Raw genomic sequence first — 25,608 nt, 5'->3', positions numbered from 1 at the left:
ATTGCACATGGGACAGAATTGCACATGGGTATGACAGTATTGCACATGGGACAGTATTGCACATGGGTATGACAGTATTGCACATGGGACAGAATTGCACATGGGTATGACAGTATTGCACATGGGACAGAATTGCACATGGGTATAACAGTATTTTACATGGGACAGTATTGCACATGGGTATGACAGTATTGCACATGGGACAGTATTGCACATGGGTATAACAGTATTGCACATGGGTATCACAGTATTGCACATGGGTATAACAGTATTGCGCATGGGTATGACAGTATTGCACATGGGTATGACAGTATTGCACATGGGTATGACAGTATTGCACATGGGTATGACAGTATTGCACATGGGACAGTATTGCACATGGGTATGACAGTATTGCACATGGGACAGAATTGCACATGGGTATGACAGTATTGCACATGGGTATGACAGTATTGCACATGGGTATGACAGTATTGCACATGGGACAGAATTGCACATGGGTATGACAGTATTGCACATGGGTATGACAGAATTGCACATGGGTATAACAGTATTTTACATGGGACAGTATTGCACATGGGTATGACAGTATTGCACATGGGACAGTATTGCACATGGGTTTAACAGTATTGCACATGGGTATCACAGAATTGCACATGGGTATAACAGTATTTTACATGGGACAGTATTGCACATGGGTATGACAGTATTGCACATGGGACAGTATTGCACATGGGTATAACAGTATTGCACATGGGTATCACAGTATTGCACATGGGTATAACAGTATTGCGCATGGGTATGACAGTATTGCACATGGGTATGACAGTATTGCACATGGGTATGACAGTATTGCACATGGGTATGACAGTATTGCACATGGGTATAACAGTATTGCACATGGGTATGACAGTATTGCACATGGGTATGACAGTATTGCACATGGGACAGAATTGCACATGGGTATGACAGTATTGCACATGGGTATGACAGAATTGCACATGGGTATAACAGTATTTTACATGGGACAGTATTGCACATGGGTATGACAGTATTGCACATGGGACAGTATTGCACATGGGTATAACAGTATTGCACATGGGTATCACAGAATTGCACATGGGTATAACAGTATTTTACATGGGACAGTATTGCACATGGGTATGACAGTATTGCACATGGGACAGTATTGCACATGGGTATGACAGTATTGCACATGGGACAGAATTGCACATGGGTATGACAGTATTGCACATGGGACAGAATTGCACATGGGTATAACAGTATTTTACATGGGACAGTATTGCACATGGGTATGACAGTATTGCACATGGGACAGTATTGCACATGGGTATAACAGTATTGCACATGGGTATCACAGAATTGCACATGGGTATAACAGTATTTTACATGGGACAGTATTGCACATGGGTATGACAGTATTGCACATGGGACAGTATTGCACATGGGTATAACAGTATTGCACATGGGTATCACAGTATTGCACATGGGTATAACAGTATTGCGCATGGGTATGACAGTATTGCACATGGGTATGACAGTATTGCACATGGGTATGACAGTATTGCACATGGGTATGACAGTATTGCACATGGGACAGTATTGCACATGGGTATGACAGTATTGCACATGGGACAGAATTGCACATGGGTATGACAGTATTGCACATGGGTATGACAGTATTGCACATGGGTATGACAGTATTGCACATGGGACAGAATTGCACATGGCTATGACAGTATTGCACATGGGTATGACAGAATTGCACATGGGTATAACAGTATTTTACATGGGACAGTATTGCACATGGGTATGACAGTATTGCACATGGGACAGTATTGCACATGGGTATAACAGTATTGCACATGGGTATCACAGAATTGCACATGGGTATGACAGTATTGCACATGGGTATGACAGTATTGCACATGGGACAGAATTGCACATGGGTATAACAGTATTGCACATGGGTATCACAGTATTGCACATGGGTATGACAGTATTGCACATGGGTATGACAGTATTGCACATGGGTATAACAGTATTGCACATGGGTATGACAGTATTGCACATGGGTATGACAGTATTGCACATGGGACAGAATTGCACATGGGTATGACAGTATTGCACATGGGTATGACAGAATTGCACATGGGTATAACAGTATTTTACATGGGACAGTATTGCACATGGGTATGACAGTATTGCACATGGGACAGTATTGCACATGGGTATAACAGTATTGCACATGGGTATCACAGAATTGCACATGGGTATAACAGTATTTTACATGGGACAGTATTGCACATGGGTATGACAGTATTGCACATGGGACAGTATTGCACATGGGTATAACAGTATTGCACATGGGTATCACAGTATTGCACATGGGTATAACAGTATTGCGCATGGGTATGACAGTATTGCACATGGGTATGACAGTATTGCACATGGGTATGACAGTATTGCACATGGGTATGACAGTATTGCACATGGGTATAACAGTATTGCACATGGGTTTGACAGTATTGCACATGGGTATGACAGTATTGCACATGGGTATGACAGTATTGCACATGGGTATGACAGTATTGCACTTCTCAGAGAGAAGAGAGAGAGATAAAAGTATAAAAGACAAATACACTCTGGACCCAAAGACGATGCACTCCTGTCACTCCTGTCACTCCTGTCACTCCTGTCACTCCTGTCACTCCTGTCACTCCTGTCACTCCTGTCACTCCTGTCACTCCTGTCACTCCTGTCACTCTAATGTGTTTTAATCACAAAAGTGTGATTTTTATTTTCTGTTCTAGATCCAGACGATGGCGTCTCCTCACAGCTCCACCTGCTCCTCGCCCTCCAGGTCAGAACCAGACTAAACCAGGACTAAACCAGGACTAAACCAGGACTAAACCAGGACTAAACCAGGACTAAACCAGACTAAACCAGGACTAAACCAGACTAAACCAGGTCTGAACCAGGTCTAAACCAGGACTAAATCAGACTAAACCAGGACTAAACCAGACTAAACCAGACTAAACCAGGACTAAACCAGGACTAAACCAGGACTAAACCAGGACTAAACCAGGTCTTAACCAGGACTAAACCAGGACTAAACCAGACTAAACCAGGTCTGAACCAGGTCTAAACCAGGACTAAATCAGACTAAACCAGGACTAAACCAGACTAAACCAGACTAAACCAGGACTAAACCAGGACTAAACCAGGACTAAACCAGGACTAAACCAGGTCTTAACCAGGACTAAACCAGGACTAAACCAGACTAAACCAGGTCTGAACCAGGTCTAAACCAGGACTAAATCAGACTAAACCAGGACTAAACTAGGACTAAACCAGGACCAAACCAGGTCTTAACCAGGACTAAACCAGGACTAAACCAGACTAAACCAGGACTAAACCAGACTAAACCAGGACTAAACCAGGACTAAACCAGGACTAAACCAGGACTAAACCAGGTCTTAACCAGGACTAAACCAGGACTAAACCAGACTAAACCAGGTCTGAACCAGGTCTAAACCAGGACTAAATCAGACTAAACCAGGACTAAACTAGGACTAAACCAGGACCAAACCAGGTCTTAACCAGGACTAAACCAGGACTAAACCAGACTAAACCAGGTCTTAACCAGGTCTTAACCAGGACTAAACCAGGACTAAACCAGACTAAACCAGGACTAAACCAGGACTAAAGCAGGACTAAACCAGACTAAACCAGACTAAACCAGACTAAACCAAGACTAAACCAGGACTAAACCAGGTCCAAACCAGGTCTAAACCAGGACTAAACCAGACTAAACCAGGACTAAACCAGGACTAAACCAGGACTAAACCAGGACTAAACCAGACTAAACCAGACTAAACCAGACTAAACCAGGTCTGAACCAGGTCTAAACCAGGACTAAATCAGACTAAACCAGGACTAAACCAGACTAAACCAGACTAAACCAGGACTAAACCAGGACTAAACCAGGACTAAACCAGGACTAAACCAGGACTAAACCAGGACTAAACCAGACTAAACCAGGTCTGAACCAGGTCTAAACCAGGACTAAATCAGACTAAACCAGGACTAAACTAGGACTAAACCAGGACTAAACCAGGACTAAAGTAGGACTAAACCAGGACTAAACCTGACTAAACCAGACTAAACCAGGACTAAACCAGGACTAAACCAGGACTAAACCAGGTTTTAACCAGGACTAAATCAAGTCTAAACCAGGTCCAAACCAGGACTAAACCAGACTAAACCAGACTAAACCAGGACTAAAGTAGGACTAAACCAGGACTAAACCAGGTCTAAACCAGGTCTAAACCAGGACTAAACCAGACTAAACCAGGACTAAACCAGGACTAAACCAGGTCTTAACCAGGACTAAACCAGGACTAAACCAGACTAAACCAGACTAAACCAGGACTAAACCAGGACTAAACCAGGACTAAACCAGGTCTTAACCAGGACTAAACCAGGTCTAAACCAGGTCTAAACCAGGACTAAACCAGACTAAACCAGGACTAAACCAGGACTAAACCAGGACTAAACCAGGTCTAAACCAGGTCTAAACCAGGACTAAATCAGACTAAACCAGGACTAAACCAGGTCTAAACCAGGACTAAACCAGACTAAACCAGGACTAAACCAGGACTAAACCAGGACTAAACCAGGTCTAAACCAGGTCTAAACCAGGACTAAACCAGACTTAACCAGGACTAAACCAGGTCTAAACCAGGACTAAACCAAGACTAAACCAGGACTAAACCAGGACTAAACCAGGACTAAACCAGGTCTAAACCAGGTCTAAACCAGGACTAAACCAGACTAAACCAGGACTAAACCAGGACTAAACCAGGACTAAACCAGGTCTAGACCAGGTCTAAACCAGGACTAAACCAGACTAAACCAGGACTAAACCAGGACTAAACCAGGTCTTAACCAGGACTAAACCAGGTCTTAACCAGCACTAAACCAGGACTAAACCAGACTAAACCAGACTACACCAGGACTAAACCAGGTCTTAACCAGGACTAAACCAGGACTAAACCAGGTCTAAACCAGGACTAAACCAGGACTAAACCAGACTAAACCAGGACTAAACCAGGACTAAACCAGGACTAAACCAGGTCTTAACCAGGACTAAACCAGGACTAAACCTGACTAAACCAGACTAAACCAGGACTAAACCAGGACTAAACCAGGACTAAACCAGGTTTTAACCAGGACTAAATCAAGTCTAAACCAGGTCCAAACCAGGACTAAACCAGACTAAACCAGGACTAAACCAGGACTAAACCAGGACTAAACCAGGTCTAAACCAGGTCTAAACCAGGACTATACCAGACTAAACCAGGACTAAACCAGGACTAAACCAGGTCTTAACCAGGACTAAACCAGGACTAAACCAGACTAAACCAGACTAAACCAGGACTAAACCAGGACTAAACCAGGAATAAACCAGACTAAACCAGGACTAAACCAGGCCTAAACCAGGACTAAACCAGGACTAAACCAGGACTAAACCAGGTCAGAACCAGACTAAACCAGGACTAAACCAGACTAAACCAGGACTAAACCAGGTCTGAACCAGGTCTAAACCAGGACTAAATCAGACTAAACCAGGACTAAACCAGACTAAACCAGACTAAACCAGGACTAAACCAGGACTAAACCAGGACTAAACCAGGTCTTAACCAGGACTAAACCAGGACTAAACCAGACTAAACCAGGACTAAACCAGGTCTGAACCAGGTCTAAACCAGGACTAAACCAGGACTAAACCAGGACTAAACCAGGTCTAAACCAGGTCTAAACCAGGACTAAACCAGACTAAACCAGGACTAAACCAGGTCTAAACCAGGACTAAACCAGGACTAAACCAGGACTAAACCAGGACTAAACCAGGTCTAAACCAGGACTAAACCAAGACCAAACCAGGACTAAACCAGGACTAAACCAGGTCTAAACCAGGTCTGAACCAGGACTAAACCAGACTAAACCAGGACTAAACCAGACTAAACCAGACTAAGCCAGGACTAAACCAGGACTAAACCAGGTCTAAACCAGGACTAAACCAGGACTAAACCAGGTCTAAACCAGGTCAAAACCAGGACTAAACCAGGACTAAAACAGACTAAACCAGACTAAACCGGGTCTAAACCGGGACTAAACCAGGACTAAACCAGGACTAAACCAGGACTAAACCAGGACTAAACCAGGTCCAAACCAGGACTAAACCAGGACTAAACCAGGACTAAACCAAATCTAAACCAGGACTAAACCAGACTAAACCAGACTAAACCAGGACAAAACCAGACTAAACCAGACTAAACCAGGGCTAAACCAGGACTAAACCAGGACTAAACCCGGACTAAACCAGACTAAACCAGACTAAACCAGACTAAACCAGGACTAAACCAGGACTAAACCAGGTCTAAACCAGGACTAAACCAGGACTAAACCAGGACTAAACCAGGTCTAAACCAGGACTAAACCAGACTAAACCAGACTAAACCAGGACTAAACCAGGACTAAACCAGGACTAAACCAGGACTAAACCAGACTAAACCAGACTAAACCAGGACTAAACCAGGACTAAACCAGGACTAAACCAGACTAAACCAGACTAAACCAGACTAAACCAGGACTAAACCAGGACTAAACCAGACTAAACCAGACTAAACCAGGACTAAACCAGGACTAAACCAGGACTAAACCAGACTAAACCAGACTAAACCAGACTAAACCAGGACTAAACCAGGACTAAACCAGTACTAAACCAGGACTAAACCAGGACTAAACCAGGTCTAAACCAGGACTAAACCAGGACTAAACCAGGTCTAAACCAGGTCTAAACCAGGACTAAACAGTCCAATTGTCAAAGTCTTTACATGAAAATGAAGCTTAGTTTGTTCAGACTTTGACAGTCACATGATGGAGCTGTAGTTGCCATGGCGATAACCTCTTTAGCCTTTGTTATACATGGATTGTTTGACCTCTGACCTCTGTGTGGATGAGAGGATGATGATCCTGGATCAGTTCTGAGAAAGTCCTCCATGTTTGTGTTGAATCTGAAAAACACAGCGTTTACCTCCACTTCTCTCTCTCACGTGAGCGTCCTCCAGGGGACACTGTCCTCAGACACACGTGAGCGTCCTCCAGGGGACACTGTCCTCAGACACACGTGAGCGTCCTCCAGGGGACACTGTCCTCAGACACACGTGAGCGTCCTCCAGGGGACACTGTCCTCAGACACACGTGAGCGTCCTCCAGGGGACACTGTCCTCAGACACACGTGAGCGTCCTCCAGAGGACACTGTCCTCAGACACACGTGAGCGTCCTCCAGGGGACACTGTCCTCAGACACACGTGAGCGTCCTCCAGAGGACACTGTCCTCAGACACACGTGAGCGTCCTCCAGGGGACACTGTCCTCAGACACACGTGAGCGTCCTCCAGGGGACACTGTCCTCAGACACACGAGAGCGTCCTCCAGGGGACACTGTCCTCAGACACACGTGAGCGTCCTCCAGGGGACACTGTCCTCAGACACACGTGAGCGTCCTCCAGGGGACACTGTCCTCAGACACACGTGAGCGTCCTCCAGGGGGCACTGTCCTCAGACACAAGAGAGCGTCCTCCAGGGGACACTGTCCTCAGACACACGTGAGCGTCCTCCAGGGGACACTGTCCTCAGACACACGTGAGCGTCCTCCAGGGGACACTGTCCTCAGACACACGTGAGCGTCCTCCAGGGGACACTGTCCTCAGACACACGTGAGCGTCCTCCAGGGGACACTGTCCTCAGACACATGTGAGCGTCCTCCAGGGGACACTGTCCTCAGACACATCTGAGCGTCCTCCAGGGGACACTGTCCTCAGACACACGTGAGCGTCCTCCAGGGGACACTGTCCTCAGACACACGTGAGCGTCCTCCAGGGGACACTGTCCTCAGACACACGTGAGCGTCCTCCAGGGGACACTGTCCTCAGACACACGTGAGCGTCCTCCAGGGGGCACTGTCCTCAGACACACGTGAGCGTCCTCCAGGGGGCACTGTCCTCAGACACACGAGAGCGTCCTCCAGGGGACACTGTCCTCAGACACACGTGAGCGTCCTCCAGGGGACACTGTCCTCAGACACACGTGAGCGTCCTCCAGGGGACACTGTCCTCAGACACACGTGAGCGTCCTCCAGGGGACACTGTCCTCAGACACATGTGAGCGTCCTCCAGGGGACGCTGTCCTCAGACACATGTGAGCGTCCTCCAGGGGACGCTGTCCTCAGACACATGTGAGCTTCCTCCAGGGGACACTGTCCTCAGACACATGTGAGCGTCCTCCAGGGGACGCTGTCCTCAGACACATGTGAGCGTCCTCCAGGGGACACTGTCCTCAGACACATGTGAGCGTCCTCCAGGGGACACTGTCCTCAGACACATGTGAGCGTCCTCCAGGGGACACTGTCCTCAGACACATGAGAGCGTCCTCCAGGGGACACTGTCCTCAGACACATGTGAGCGTCCTCCAGGGGACACTGTCCTCAGACACATGTGAGCGTCCTCCAGGGGACACTGTCCTCAGACACACGTGAGCGTCCTCCAGGGGACACTGTCCTCAGACACACGTGAGCGTCCTCCAGGGGACACTGTCCTCAGACACACGTGAGCGTCCTCCAGGGGACACTGTCCTCAGACACACGTGAGCGTCCTCCAGGGGACACTGTCCTCAGACACACGTGAGCGTCCTCCAGGGGACACTGTCCTCAGACACACGTGAGCGTCCTCCAGGGGACACTGTCCTCAGACACACGTGGGCGTCCTCCAGGGGACACTGTCCTCAGACACATGTGGGCGTCCTCCAGGGGACACTGTCCTCAGACACATGTGAGCGTCCTCCAGGGGACACTGTCCTCAGACACATGTGAGCGTCCTCCAGGGGACACTGTCCTCAGACACATGTGAGCGTACTCCAGGGGACACTGTCCTCAGACACATGTGAGCGTCCTCCAGGGGACACTGTCCTCGGACACATGAGAGCGTCCTCCAGGGGACACTGTCCTCGGACACATGTGAGCGTCCTCCAGGGGACACTGTCCTCGGACACATGTGAACGTCCTCCAGGGGACACTGTCCTCGGACACATGTGAACGTCCTCCAGGGGACACTGTCCTCGGACACATGTGAGCGTCCTCCAGGGGACACTGTCCTCGGACACACGTGAACGTCCTCCAGGGGACACTGTCCTCAGACACACGTGAGCGTCCTCCAGGGGACACTGTCCTCAGACACACGTGAGCGTCCTCCAGGGGACACTGTCCTCAGACACACGAGAGCGTCCTCCAGGGGACACTGTCCTCAGACACACGTGAGCGTCCTCCAGGGGACACTGTCCTCAGACACATGTGAGCGTCCTCCAGGGGACACTGTCCTCAGACACATTTGAGCGTCCTCCAGGGGACACTGTCCTCAGACACATGTGAGCGTCCTCCAGGGGACACTGTCCTCAGACACATGTGAGCGTCCTCCAGGGGACACTGTCCTCAGACACATGAGAGCGTCCTCCAGGGGACACTGTCCTCAGACACATGTGAGCGTCCTCCAGGGGACACTGTCCTCAGACACATGTGAGCGTCCTCCAGGGGACACTGTCCTCAGACACATGAGAGCGTCCTCCAGGGGACACTGTCCTCAGACACATGTGAGCGTCCTCCAGGGGACACTGTCCTCAGACACATGTGAGCGTCCTCCAGGGGACACTGTCCTCAGACACATGTGAGCGTCCTCCAGGGGACACTGTCCTCAGACACATGTGAGCGTCCTCCAGTGGACACTGTCCTCAGACACATGTGAGCGTCCTCCAGGGGACACTGTCCTCAGACACATGTGAGCATCCTCCAGGGGACACTGTCCTCAGACACATGTGAGCGTCCTCCAGGGGACACTGTCCTCGGACACACGTGAGCGTCCTCCAGGGGACACTGTCCTCATACACATTTGAGAGTCCTCCAGGGGACACTGTCCTCAGACACACGTGAGAGTCCTCCAGGGGACACTGTCCTCAGACACATGAGAGCGTCCTCCAGGGGACACTGTCCTCAGACACACGTGAGTGTCCTCCAGGGGACACTGTCCTCATACACATGTGAGCGTCCTCCAGGGGACACTGTCCTCAGACACATGTGAGCGTCCTCCAGGGGACACTGTCCTCAGACATATGTGAGCGTCCTCCAGGGGACACTGTCCTCAGACACATGTGAGCGTCCTCCAGGGGACACTGTCCTCAGACACATGTGAGCGTCCTCCAGGGGACACTGTCCTCAGACACATGTGAGCGTCCTCCAGTGGACACTGTCCTCAGACACATGTGAGCGTCCTCCAGGGGACACTGTCCTCAGACACATGAGAGCATCCTCCAGGGGACGCTGTCCTCAGACACATGTGAGCGTCCTCCAGGGGACACTGTCCTCAGACACATGTGAGCGTCCTCCAGGGGACACTGTCCTCAGACACATGTGAGCGTCCTCCAGGGGACACTGTCCTCGGACACACGTGAGCGTCCTCCAGGGGACACTGTCCTCATACACATTTTAGAGTCCTCCAGGGGACACTGTCCTCAGACACACGTGAGTGTCCTCCAGGGGACACTGTCCTCAGACACACGTGAGTGTCCTCCAGGGGACACTGTCCTCATACACATGTGAGCGTCCTCCAGGGGACACTGTCCTCAGACACATGTGAGCGTCCTCCAGGGGACACTGTCCTCAGACATATGTGAGCTTCCTCCAGGGGACACTGTCCTCAGACACATGTGAGCGTCCTCCAGGGGACGCTGTCCTCAGACACATGTGAGCGTCCTCCAGGGGACACTGTCCTCAGACACATGTGAGCGTCCTCCAGGGGACACTGTCCTCAGACACATGTGAGCGTCCTCCAGGGGACACTGTCCTCAGACACATGAGAGCGTCCTCCAGGGGACACTGTCCTCAGACACATGTGAGCGTCCTCCAGGGGACACTGTCCTCAGACACATGTGAGCGTCCTCCAGGGGACACTGTCCTCAGACACACGTGAGCGTCCTCCAGGGGACACTGTCCTCAGACACACGTGAGCGTCCTCCAGGGGACACTGTCCTCAGACACACGTGAGCGTCCTCCAGGGGACACTGTCCTCAGACACACGTGAGCGTCCTCCAGGGGACACTGTCCTCAGACACACGTGAGCGTCCTCCAGGGGACACTGTCCTCAGACACATGTGAGCGTCCTCCAGGGGACACTGTCCTCAGACACATGTGAGCGTCCTCCAGGGGACACTGTCCTCAGACACATGTGAGCGTCCTCCAGGGGACACTGTCCTCAGACACATGTGAGCGTCCTCCAGGGGACACTGTCCTCAGACACATGTGAGCGTCCTCCAGGGGACACTGTCCTCAGACACATGAGAGCGTCCTCCAGGGGACACTGTCCTCAGACACATGTGAGCGTCCTCCAGGGGACACTGTCCTCAGACACATGTGAACGTCCTCCAGGGGACACTGTCCTCGGACACATGTGAACGTCCTCCAGGGGACACTGTCCTCGGACACATGTGAGCGTCCTCCAGGGGACACAGTCCTCGGACACATGTGAACGTCCTCCAGGGGACACTGTCCTCAGACACACGTGAGCGTCCTCCAGGGGACACTGTCCTCAGACACACGTGAGCGTCCTCCAGGGGACACTGTCCTCAGACACACGAGAGCGTCCTCCAGGGGACACTGTCCTCAGACACATGTGAGCGTCCTCCAGGGGACACTGTCCTCAGACACATAAGAGCGTCCTCCAGGGGACACTGTCCTCAGACACATGTGAGCGTCCTCCAGGGGACACATGTGAGCGTCCTCCAGGGGACACTGTCCTCAGACACATGTGAGCTTCCTCCAGGGGACACTGTCCTCAGACACATGTGAGCGTCCTCCAGGGGACACTGTCCTCAGACACACGTGAGTGTCCTCCAGGGGACACTGTCCTCAGACACATGAGAGCGTCCTCCAGGGGACACTGTCCTCAGACACACGTGAGTGTCCTCCAGGGGACACTGTCCTCATACACATGTGAGCGTCCTCCAGGGGACACTGTCCTCAGACACACGTGAGCGTCCTCCAGGGGACACTGTCCTCAGACACACGTGAGCGTCCTCCAGGGGACACTGTCCTCAGACACATGTGAGCGTCCTCCAGGGGACACTGTCCTCAGACACATGTGAGCGTCCTCCAGGGGACACTGTCCTCAGACACATGTGAGCGTCCTCCAGGGGACACTGTCCTCAGACACATGTGAGCGTCCTCCAGGGGACACTGTCCTCAGACACATGTGAGCGTCCTCCAGGGGACACTGTCCTCGGACACACGTGAGCGTCCTCCAGGGGACACTGTCCTCATACACATTTGAGAGTCCTCCAGGGGACACTGTCCTCAGACACACGTGAGTGTCCTCCAGGGGACACTGTCCTCAGACACATGAGAGCGTCCTCCAGGGGACACTGTCCTCAGACACACGTGAGTGTCCTCCAGGGGACACTGTCCTCATACACATGTGAGCGTCCTCCAGGGGACACTGTCCTCAGACACATGTGAGCGTCCTCCAGGGGACACTGTCCTCAGACATATGTGAGCGTCCTCCAGGGGACACTGTCCTCAGACACATGTGAGCGTCCTCCAGGGGACACTGTCCTCAGACACATGTGAGCGTCCTCCAGGGGACACTGTCCTCAGACACATGTGAGCGTCCTCCAGGGGACACTGTCTTCAGACACATGAGAGCGTCCTCCAGGGGACACTGTCCTCAGACACATGTGAGTGTCCTCCAGGGGACACTGTCCTCAGACACACGTGAGCGTCCTCCAGGGGACACTGTCCTCAGACACACGTGAGCGTCCTCCAGGGGACACTGTCCTCAGACACACGTGAGCGTCCTCCAGGGGACACTGTCCTCAGACACATGTGAGCGTCCTCCAGGGGACACTGTCTTCAGACAGAAGAGGAAACACTTTTATATTAAGGAAACAAGATCATGGATAATCGTCAATTGATTTGACTAATTAAATCATCGTTATATAAAAACTGTCCTGAGCGAGAAAAGCTTTGAACTCAACATTTACTCCAAAGAGACATTTGTACTTTTGCAAATGACTTTAATCTAAATTTAACTAAGCGTAAGACTAATTAACATTTACAGCAGAAAAGTGTTTTGGCTTTGAGACACAAATATGAGCTTTAATCCTCTGACAGTGAAATGCAGACTTTAGTGAGCTGCTCCCCTCGTTAGCCCCGCCCACTCGCTCCTCGTTAGCGTTTCCTCGTTAAACGCTGCGTCTCGTTTGTCATTCCTCTGTGAATCGTTGGGGAATCGTTTGTTTCCTTGTTTGTGCTGCTTGTTTGGACACTTTCCCGTCGATACGAGCCGTGGGTTTGAGGCGCTTATGGATTATGGATCTATAAAAGTGACAGAAGCAGATTCTCCCACGCTCCAGGTCATTAAACCCGCCACAGACGCCGCGCTTTGAAGTCTACACGCCTCACTTTACAGTCTACACGCCTCACTTTACAGTCTACACGCCTCACTTTACAGTCTACACACCTCACTTTACAGTCTACACACCTCACTTTACAGTCTACACGCCTCACTTTACAGTCTACACACCTCACTTTACAGTCTACACACCTCACTTTACAGTCTACACGCCTCACTTTACAGTCTACACGCCTCACTTTACAGTCTACACGCCTCACTTTACAGTCTACACGCCTCACTTTACAGTCTACACGCCTCACTTTACAGTCTACACAACTCACTTTACAGTCTACACGCCTCACTTTACAGTCTACACGCCTCACTTTACAGTCTACACGCCTCACTTTACAGTCTACACGCCTCACTTTACAGTCTACACGCCTCACTTTACAGTCTACACATCTCACTTTACAGTCTACACGCCTCACTTAACAGTCTACACGCCTCACTTTACAGTCTACACGCCTCACTTTACAGTCTACACACCTCACTTTACAGTCTACACGCCTCACTTTACAGTCTACACAACTCACTTTACAGTCTACACGCCTCACTTTACAGTCTACACAACTCACTTTACAGTCCACACGCCTCACTTTACAGTCTACACAACTCACTTTACAGTCTACACGCCTCACTTTACAGTCTACACGCCTCACTTTACAGTCTACACAACTCACTTTACAGTCCACACGCCTCACTTTACAGTCTACACAACTCACTTTACAGTCTACACGCCTCACTTTACAGTCTACACGCCTCACTTTACAGTCTACACGCCTCACTTTACAGTCTACACGCCTCACTTTACAGTCTACACACCTCACTTTACAGTCTACACGCCTCACTTTACAGTCTACACGCCTCACTTTACAGTCTACACGCCTCAGTCTACACGCCTCACTTTACAGTCTACACGCCTCACTTTACAGTCTACACGCCTCACTTTACAGTCTACACACCTCACTTTACAGTCTACACGCCTCACTTTACAGTCTACACGCCTCACTTTACAGTCTACACGCCTCACTTTACAGTCTACACGCCTCACTTTACAGTCTACACGCCTCACTTTACAGTCTACACGCCTCACTTTACAGTCTACACGCCTCACTTTAAAGTCTATACAACTCACTTTACAGTCTACACACCTCACTTTACAGTCTATACGCCTCACTTTACAGTCTATACGCCTAACTTTACAGTCTACACGCCTCACTTTACAGTCCACACGCCTCATTTTACAGTCTACACGCCTAACTTTACAGTCTAAACGCCTCATTTTACAGTCTACACGCCTCACTTTAAAGTCTATACAACTCACTTTACAGTCTACACGCCTCGCTTTACAGTCTACACACCTCACTTTACAGTCTACACGCCTCACTTTACAGTCTACACGCCTCACTTTACAGTCTACACGCCTCACTTTACAGTCTACACGCCTCACTTTAAAGTCTATACAACTCACTTTACAGTCTACACACCTCACTTTACAGTCCACACGCCTCACTTTACAGTCTACACGCCTCACTTTACAGTCTACACGCCTCACTTTACAGTCTATACGCCTCACTTTACAGTCTACACGCCTCACTTTACAGTCCACACGCCTCACTTTACAGTCTACACGCCTCATTTTACAGTCTACACGCCTCACTTTACAGTCTAAACGCCTCATTTTACAGTCTACACGCCTCACTTTACAGTCTACACACCTCACTATCAGTCCACACAACTCACTTTACAGTCTACACGCCTCACTTTACAGTCCACACAACTCACTTTACAGTCAACACAACTCACTTTACAGTCTAAACGCCTCACTTTCCAGTCTACACGCCTCACTATCAGTCCACACAACTCACTTTACAGTCTACACGCCTCACTTTACAGTCCACACAACTCACTTTACAGTCAACACAACTCACTTTACAGTCTACACGCCTCACTTTACAGTCTACACGCCTCATTTTACAGTATACACGCCTCACTTTACTGTCTACACGTCTCACTTTACAGTCTACACGCCTCACTTTACAGTCCACACGCCTCACTTTACAGTCCACACGCCTCACTTTACAGTCCACACTTTACAGTCTACACGCCTCACTTTACAGTCTACAGGCCTCACTTTACAGTCCACACTTTACAATCCACACGCCTCACTTTACAGTCTACACGCCTCACTTTACAGTCTACACGCCTCACTTTACAGTCCAGACGCCTCACTTTACAGTTTACACGCCTCACTTTACAGTTTACAACCCTCACTTTACAGTCCACACGCCTCACTTTACAGTCCACACGCTCACTTTACAGTTTTCACGCCTCACTTTACAGTCTACACGCCTCACTTTACAGTCTACACGCCTCACTTTACAATCTACACGCCTCACTTTACAGTCTACACGCCTCACTTTACAGTCCACACTTTTCAGTCGACACGCCTCACTTTACAGTCTACACGCCTCCATTTACAGTCTACACGCCTCACTTTACAGTCCACACTTTACAGTCTACACGCCTCACTTTACAGTCTACACGCCTCACTTTACAGTCAACACGCCTCACTTTACAATCCACACAACTCACTTTACAGTCTTCACTTTACAGTCAACACGCCTCACTTTACAGTCCACACGCCTCACTTTACAATCCACACGCCTCACTTTACAGTCCACAAAACTCACTTTACAGTCTACACGCCTCACTTTACAGTCTACACGCCTCACTTTACAGTCCACACAACTCACTTTACAGTCTACACGCCTCAATTTACAGTCTACACGCCTCATTTTACAGTCTACACGCCTCACTTTACAGTCTAAACGCCTCATTTTACAGTCTACACGCCTCACTTTACAGTCCACACAATTCACTTTACAGTCTACACGCCTCATTTTACAGTCTACACGCCTCACTTTACAGTCTACACGCCTCATTTTACAGTCTACACGCCTCACTTTACTGTCTACACGCCTCACTTTACAGTCTACACGCCTCACTTTACAGTCCACACAACTCACTTTACAGTCTACACGCCTCACTTTACTGTCTACACGCCTCATTTTACAGTCTACTCGCGTCACTTTACAGTCCACACAACTCACTTTACAGTCTACACGCCTCGCTTTAAAGTCTACACGCCTCACTTTACAGTCTACACTCCTCACTTTACAGTCCACACGCCTCACTTTACAGGCTACACGCCTCACTTTACAGTCTACACTCCTCACTTTACAGTCCACACGCCTCACTTTACAGGCTACACGCCTCACTTTACAGTCTACACGCGTCACTTTACAGTCCACACGCCTCACTTAACAGTCTACACGCCGCACTTTCCAGTCCACACAACTCACTTTACAGTCTACACTCCTCACTTTACAGTCTACACGCCTCACTTTACAGTCTACACGCCTCACTTAACAGTTTACACGCCTCACTTTACAGTCTACACGCCTCACTTTACAGTCTACACGCCTCACTTTACAGTCTATACGCCTCAATTTACAGTCCACACTTTACAGTCTACACGCCTCACTTTACAGTCTACACGCCTCACTTTACAGTCCACACTTTACAGTCTACACGCCTCACTTTACAGTCTACACGCGTCACTTTACAGTCCACACGCCTCACTTAACAGTCTACACGCCGCACTTTCCAGTCCACACAACTCACTTTACAGTCTACACTCCTCACTTTACAGTCTACACGCCTCACTTTACAGTCTACACGCCTCACTTAACAGTTTACACGCCTCACTTTACAGTCTACACGCCTCACTTTACAGTCTACACGCCTCACTTTACAGTCTATACGCCTCAATTTACAGTCCACACTTTACAGTCTACACGCCTCACTTTACAGTCTACACGCCTCACTTTACAGTCCACACTTTACAGTCTACACGCCTTACTTTACAGTCCACACGCCTCACTTTACAACTTACACGCCTCACTTTACAGTCCACACGCCTCATTTTACAGTCTACACGCCTAACTTTACAGTCTAAACGCCTCATTTTACAGTCTACACGCCTCACTTTAAAGTCTATACAACTCACTTTACAGTCTACACGCCTCGCTTTACAGTCTACACACCTCACTTTACAGTCTACACGCCTCACTTTACAGTCTACACGCCTCACTTTACAGTCTACACGCCTCACTTTACAGTCTACACGCCTCACTTTAAAGTCTATACAACTCACTTTACAGTCTACACACCTCACTTTACAGTCCACACGCCTCACTTTACAGTCTACACGCCTCACTTTACAGTCTACACGCCTCACTTTACAGTCTATACGCCTCACTTTACAGTCTACACGCCTCACTTTACAGTCCACACGCCTCACTTTACAGTCTACACGCCTCATTTTACAGTCTACACGCCTCACTTTACAGTCTAAACGCCTCATTTTACAGTCTACACGCCTCACTTTACAGTCTACACACCTCACTATCAGTCCACACAACTCACTTTACAGTCTACACGCCTCACTTTACAGTCCACACAACTCACTTTACAGTCAACACAACTCACTTTACAGTCTAAACGCCTCACTTTCCAGTCTACACGCCTCACTATCAGTCCACACAACTCACTTTACAGTCTACACGCCTCACTTTACAGTCCACACAACTCACTTTACAGTCAACACAACTCACTTTACAGTCTACACGCCTCACTTTACAGTCTACACGCCTCATTTTACAGTATACACGCCTCACTTTACTGTCTACAAGTCTCACTTTACAGTCTACACGCCTCACTTTACAGTCCACACGCCTCACTTTACAGTCCACACGCCTCACTTTACAGTCCACACTTTACAGTCTACACGCCTCACTTTACAGTCTACAGGCCTCACTTTACAGTCCACACTTTACAATCCACACGCCTCACTTTACAGTCTACACGCCTCACTTTACAGTCTACACGCCTCACTTTACAGTCCAGACGCCTCACTTTACAGTTTACACGCCTCACTTTACAGTTTACAACCCTCACTTTACAGTCCACACGCCTCACTTTACAGTCCACACGCTCACTTTACAGTTTTCACGCCTCACTTTACAGTCTACACGCCTCACTTTACAGTCTACACGCCTCACTTTACAATCTACACGCCTCACTTTACAGTCTACACGCCTCACTTTACAGTCCACACTTTTCAGTCGACACGCCTCACTTTACAGTCTACACGCCTCCATTTACAGTCTACACGCCTCACTTTACAGTCCACACTTTACAGTCTACACGCCTCACTTTACAGTCTACACGCCTCACTTTACAGTCAACACGCCTCACTTTACAATCCACACAACTCACTTTACAGTCTTCACTTTACAGTCAACACGCCTCACTTTACAGTCCACACGCCTCACTTTACAATCCACACGCCTCACTTTACAGTCCACAAAACTCACTTTACAGTCTACACGCCTCACTTTACAGTCTACACGCCTCACTTTACAGTCCACACAACTCACTTTACAGTCTACACGCCTCAATTTACAGTCTACACGCCTCATTTTACAGTCTACACGCCTCACTTTACAGTCTAAACGCCTCATTTTACAGTCTACACGCCTCACTTTACAGTCCACACAATTCACTTTACAGTCTACACGCCTCATTTTACAGTCTACACGCCTCACTTTACAGTCTACACGCCTCATTTTACAGTCTACACGCCTCACTTTACTGTCTACACGCCTCACTTTACAGTCTACACGCCTCACTTTACAGTCCACACAACTCACTTTACAGTCTACACGCCTCACTTTACTGTCTACACGCCTCATTTTACAGTCTACTCGCGTCACTTTACAGTCCACACAACTCACTTTACAGTCTACACGCCTCGCTTTAAAGTCTACACGCCTCACTTTACAGTCTACACTCCTCACTTTACAGTCCACACGCCTCACTTTACAGGCTACACGCCTCACTTTACAGTCTACACTCCTCACTTTACAGTCCACACGCCTCACTTTACAGGCTACACGCCTCACTTTACAGTCTACACGCGTCACTTTACAGTCCACACGCCTCACTTAACAGTCTACACGCCGCACTTTCCAGTCCACACAACTCACTTTACAGTCTACACTCCTCACTTTACAGTCTACACGCCTCACTTTACAGTCTACACGCCTCACTTAACAGTTTACACGCCTCACTTTACAGTCTACACGCCTCACTTTACAGTCTACACGCCTCACTTTACAGTCTATACGCCTCAATTTACAGTCCACACTTTACAGTCTACACGCCTCACTTTACAGTCTACACGCCTCACTTTACAGTCCACACTTTACAGTCTACACGCCTCACTTTACAGTCTACACGCGTCACTTTACAGTCCACACGCCTCACTTAACAGTCTACACGCCGCACTTTCCAGTCCACACAACTCACTTTACAGTCTACACTCCTCACTTTACAGTCTACACGCCTCACTTTACAGTCTACACGCCTCACTTAACAGTTTACACGCCTCACTTTACAGTCTACACGCCTCACTTTACAGTCTACACGCCTCACTTTACAGTCTATACGCCTCAATTTACAGTCCACACTTTACAGTCTACACGCCTCACTTTACAGTCTACACGCCTCACTTTACAGTCCACACTTTACAGTCTACACGCCTTACTTTACAGTCCACACGCCTCACTTTACAACTTACACGCCTCACTCTACAGTCCACACGCCTCACTTTACAGTCCACACGCTCACTTTACAGTTTTCACGCCTCACTTTACAGTCTACACGCCTCACTTTACAGTCTACACGCCTCACTTTACAATCTACACGCCTCACTTTACAGTCTACACGCCTCACTTTACAGTCCACACTTTTCAGTCTACACGCCTCACTTTACAGTCTACACGCCTCACTTTACAATCCACACGCCTCACTTTACAGTCCACACAACTCACTTTACAGTCTACACGCCTCACTTTACAATCCACACGCCTCACTTTACAGTCCACACAACTCACTTTACAGTCTACACTTTACAGTCCACACGCCTCACTTTACAGTCTACACGCCTCACTTTACAATCCACACGCCTCACTTTACAGTCCACACAACTCACTTTACAGTCTACACGCCTCAGTTTACAGTCTACACGCCTCACTTTACAGTCCACACAACTCACTTTACAGTCTACACGCCTCACTTTACAGTCTACACGCCTCATTTTACAGTCTACACGCCTCACTTTACAGTCCACACGCCTCATTTTACAGTCTACACGCCTCACTTTACAGTCCACACAACTCACTTTACAGTCTACACGCCTCATTTTACAGTCTACACGCCTCACTTTACAGTCCACACAACTCACTTTACAGTCTACACGCCTCACTTTACAGTCCACACAACTCACTTTACAGTCTACACGCCTCACTTTACAGTCTACACGCCTCACTTTACAGTCTACACGCCTCATTTTACAGTCTACACGCCTCACTTTACTGTCTACACGCCTCACTTTACAGTCTACACGCCTCACTTTACAGTCCACACAACTCACTTTACAGTCTACACGCCTCACTTTACTGTCTACACGCCTCATTTTACAGTCTACACGCGTCACTTTACAGTCCACACAACTCACTTTACAGTCTACACGCCTCGCTTTACAGTCTACACGCCTCACTTTACAGTCTACACTCCTCACTTTACAGTCCACACGCCTCACTTTACAGGCTACACGCGTCACTTTACAGTCCACACAACTCACTTTACAGTCTACACGCCTCGCTTTACAGTCTACACGCCTCACTTTACAGTCTACACGCCTCACTTTACAGTCTACACGCCTCATTTTACAGTCTACACGCCTCACTTTACTGTCTACACGCCTCACTTTACAGTCTACACGCCTCACTTTACAGTCCACACAACTCACTTTACAGTCTACACGCCTCACTTTACTGTCTACACGCCTCATTTTACAGTCTACACGCGTCACTTTACAGTCCACACAACTCACTTTACAGTCTACACGCCTCGCTTTACAGTCTACACGCCTCACTTTACAGTCTACACTCCTCACTTTACAGTCCACACGCCTCACTTTACAGGCTACACGCCTCACTTTACAGTCTACACTCCTCACTTTACAGTCCACACGCCTCACTTTACAGTCTACACGCCTCACTTTACAGTCTATACGCCTCACTTTACAGTCTACACGCCTCACTTTACAGTCCACACGCCTCACTTTACAGTCTACACGCCTCATTTTACAGTCTACACGCCTCACTTTACAGTCTAAACGCCTCATTTTACAGTCTACACGCCTCACTTTACAGTCTACACACCTCACTATCAGTCCACACAACTCACTTTACAGTCTACACGCCTCACTTTACAGTCCACACAACTCACTTTACAGTCAACACAACTCACTTTACAGTCTAAACGCCTCACTTTCCAGTCTACACGCCTCACTATCAGTCCACACAACTCACTTTACAGTCTACACGCCTCACTTTACAGTCCACACAACTCACTTTACAGTCAACACAACTCACTTTACAGTCTACACGCCTCACTTTACAGTCTACACGCCTCATTTTACAGTATACACGCCTCACTTTACTGTCTACACGCCTCACTTTACAGTCTACACGCCTCACTTTACAGTCCACACGCCTCACTTTACAGTCCACACGCCTCACTTTACAGTCCACACTTTACAGTCTACACGCCTCACTTTACAGTCTACAGGCCTCACTTTACAGTCCACACTTTACAATCCACACGCCTCACTTTACAGTCTACACGCCTCACTTTACAGTCTACACGCCTCACTTTACAGTCCAGACGCCTCACTTTACAGTTTACACGCCTCACTTTACAGTTTACAACCCTCACTTTACAGTCCACACGCCTCACTTTACAGTCCACACGCTCACTTTACAGTTTTCACGCCTCACTTTACAGTCTACACGCCTCACTTTACAGTCTACACGCCTCACTTTACAATCTACACGCCTCACTTTACAGTCTACACGCCTCACTTTACAGTCCACACTTTTCAGTCGACACGCCTCACTTTACAGTCTACACGCCTCCATTTACAGTCTACACGCCTCACTTTACAGTCCACACTTTACAGTCTACACGCCTCACTTTACAGTCTACACGCCTCACTTTACAGTCAACACGCCTCACTTTACAATCCACACAACTCACTTTACAGTCTTCACTTTACAGTCAACACGCCTCACTTTACAGTCCACACGCCTCACTTTACAATCCACACGCCTCACTTTACAGTCCACAAAACTCACTTTACAGTCTACACGCCTCACTTTACAGTCTACACGCCTCACTTTACAGTCCACACAACTCACTTTACAGTCTACACGCCTCAATTTACAGTCTACACGCCTCATTTTACAGTCTACACGCCTCACTTTACAGTCTAAACGCCTCATTTTACAGTCTACACGCCTCACTTTACAGTCCACACAATTCACTTTACAGTCTACACGCCTCATTTTACAGTCTACACGCCTCACTTTACAGTCTACACGCCTCATTTTACAGTCTACACGCCTCACTTTACTGTCTACACGCCTCACTTTACAGTCTACACGCCTCACTTTACAGTCCACACAACTAACTTTACAGTCTACACGCCTCACTTTACTGTCTACACGCCTCATTTTACAGTCTACTCGCGTCACTTTACAGTCCACACAACTCACTTTACAGTCTACACGCCTCGCTTTACAGTCTACACGCCTCACTTTACAGTCTACACTCCTCACTTTACAGTCCACACGCCTCACTTTACAGGCTACACGCCTCACTTTACAGTCTACACTCCTCACTTTACAGTCCACACGCCTCAGTTTACAGGCTACACGCCTCACTTTACAGTCTACACGCGTCACTTTACAGTCCACACGCCTCACTTAACAGTCTACACGCCGCACTTTCCAGTCCACACAACTCACTTTACAGTCTACACTCCTCACTTTACAGTCTACACGCCTCGCTTTACAGTCTACACGCCTCACTTAACAGTTTACACGCCTCACTTTACAGTCTACACGCCTCACTTTACAGTCTACACGCCTCACTTTACAGTCTATACGCCTCAATTTACAGTCCACACTTTACAGTCTACACGCCTCACTTTACAGTCTACACGCCTCACTTTACAGTCCACACTTTACAGTCTACACGCCTCACTTTACAGTCTACACGCGTCACTTTACAGTCCACACGCCTCACTTAACAGTCTACACGCCGCACTTTCCAGTCCACACAACTCACTTTACAGTCTACACTCCTCACTTTACAGTCTACACGCCTCACTTTACAGTCTACACGCCTCACTTAACAGTTTACACGCCTCACTTTACAGTCTACACGCCTCACTTTACAGTCTACACGCCTCACTTTACAGTCTATACGCCTCAATTTACAGTCCACACTTTACAGTCTACACGCCTCACTTTACAGTCTACACGCCTCACTTTACAGTCCACACTTTACAGTCTACACGCCTTACTTTACAGTCCACACGCCTCACTTTACAACTTACACGCCTCACTCTACAGTCCACACGCCTCACTTTACAGTCCACACGCTCACTTTACAGTTTTCACGCCTCACTTTACAGTCTACACGCCTCACTTTACAGTCTACACGCCTCACTTTACAATCTACACGCCTCACTTTACAGTCTACACGCCTCACTTTACAGTCCACACTTTTCAGTCTACACGCCTCACTTTACAGTCTACACGCCTCACTTTACAATCCACACGCCTCACTTTACAGTCCACACAACTCACTTTACAGTCTACACGCCTCACTTTACAATCCACACGCCTCACTTTACAGTCCACACAACTCACTTTACAGTCTACACTTTACAGTCCACACGCCTCACTTTACAGTCTACACGCCTCACTTTACAGTCTACACGCCTCACTTTACAATCCACACGCCTCACTTTACAGTCCACACAACTCACTTTACAGTCTACACGCCTCAGTTTACAGTCTACACGCCTCACTTTACAGTCCACACAACTCACTTTACAGTCTACACGCCTCACTTTACAGTCTACACGCCTCATTTTACAGTCTACACGCCTCACTTTACAGTCCACACGCCTCATTTTACAGTCTACACGCCTCACTTTACAGTCCACACAACTCACTTTACAGTCTACACGCCTCATTTTACAGTCTACACGCCTCACTTTACAGTCCACACAACTCACTTTACAGTCTACACGCCTCACTTTACAGTCCACACAACTCACTTTACAGTCTACACGCCTCACTTTACAGTCTACACGCCTCACTTTACAGTCTACACGCCTCATTTTACAGTCTACACGCCTCACTTTACTGTCTACACGCCTCACTTTACAGTCTACACGCCTCACTTTACAGTCCACACAACTCACTTTACAGTCTACACGCCTCACTTTACTGTCTACACGCCTCATTTTACAGTCTACACGCGTCACTTTACAGTCCACACAACTCACTTTACAGTCTACACGCCTCGCTTTACAGTCTACACGCCTCACTTTACAGTCTACACTCCTCACTTTACAGTCCACACGCCTCACTTTACAGGCTACACGCCTCACTTTACAGTCTACACTCCTCACTTTACAGTCCACACGCCTCACTTTACAGGCTACACGCCTCACTTTACAGTCTACACTCCTCACTTTACAGTCCACACGCCTCACTTTACAGGCTACACGCCTCACTTTACAGTCTACACGCGTCACTTTACAGTCCACACAACTCACTTTACAGTCTACACGCCTCGCTTTACAGTCTACACGCCTCACTTTACAGTCTACACGCCTCACTTTACAGTCTACACTCCTCACTTTACAGTCCACACGCCTCACTTTACAGGCTACACGCCTCACTTTACAGTCTACACGCCTCACTTTACAGTCTACACGCCTCAGTCTACACGCCTCACTTTACAGTCTACACGC

The 25,608-nt window shown here is 48.5% G+C and overlaps 1 protein-coding gene across 1 annotated transcript in view; it reads left to right on the top strand.

Moving 5' to 3' along the window:
- Positions 1-2,838: 2,838 nt before the first annotated feature.
- The window catches only part of LOC140375888 (protein inscuteable homolog), a 32,397-nt gene continuing 9,627 nt past the window's right edge, over positions 2,839-25,608 (top strand). The window contains exon 1 of the mRNA XM_072461933.1: positions 2,839-2,884. Within this exon, the coding sequence (XP_072318034.1) occupies positions 2,844-2,884 (41 nt within the window). The 5' untranslated portion in view covers positions 2,839-2,843. The remainder of the gene's footprint in view (positions 2,885-25,608) is intronic.

The sequence above is a fragment of the Eucyclogobius newberryi genome, unplaced genomic scaffold (genome assembly GCF_026437365.1).
Source record: "Eucyclogobius newberryi isolate DKJ021-1_F unplaced genomic scaffold, fEucNew1.0.hap1 SCAF_346, whole genome shotgun sequence".
NCBI classification, from domain to species: Eukaryota; Metazoa; Chordata; class Actinopteri; order Gobiiformes; family Gobiidae; genus Eucyclogobius; species Eucyclogobius newberryi.
Note: the sequence above shows the minus strand (reverse complement) of the source record. Positions and strands in the feature narration are given on the sequence as shown.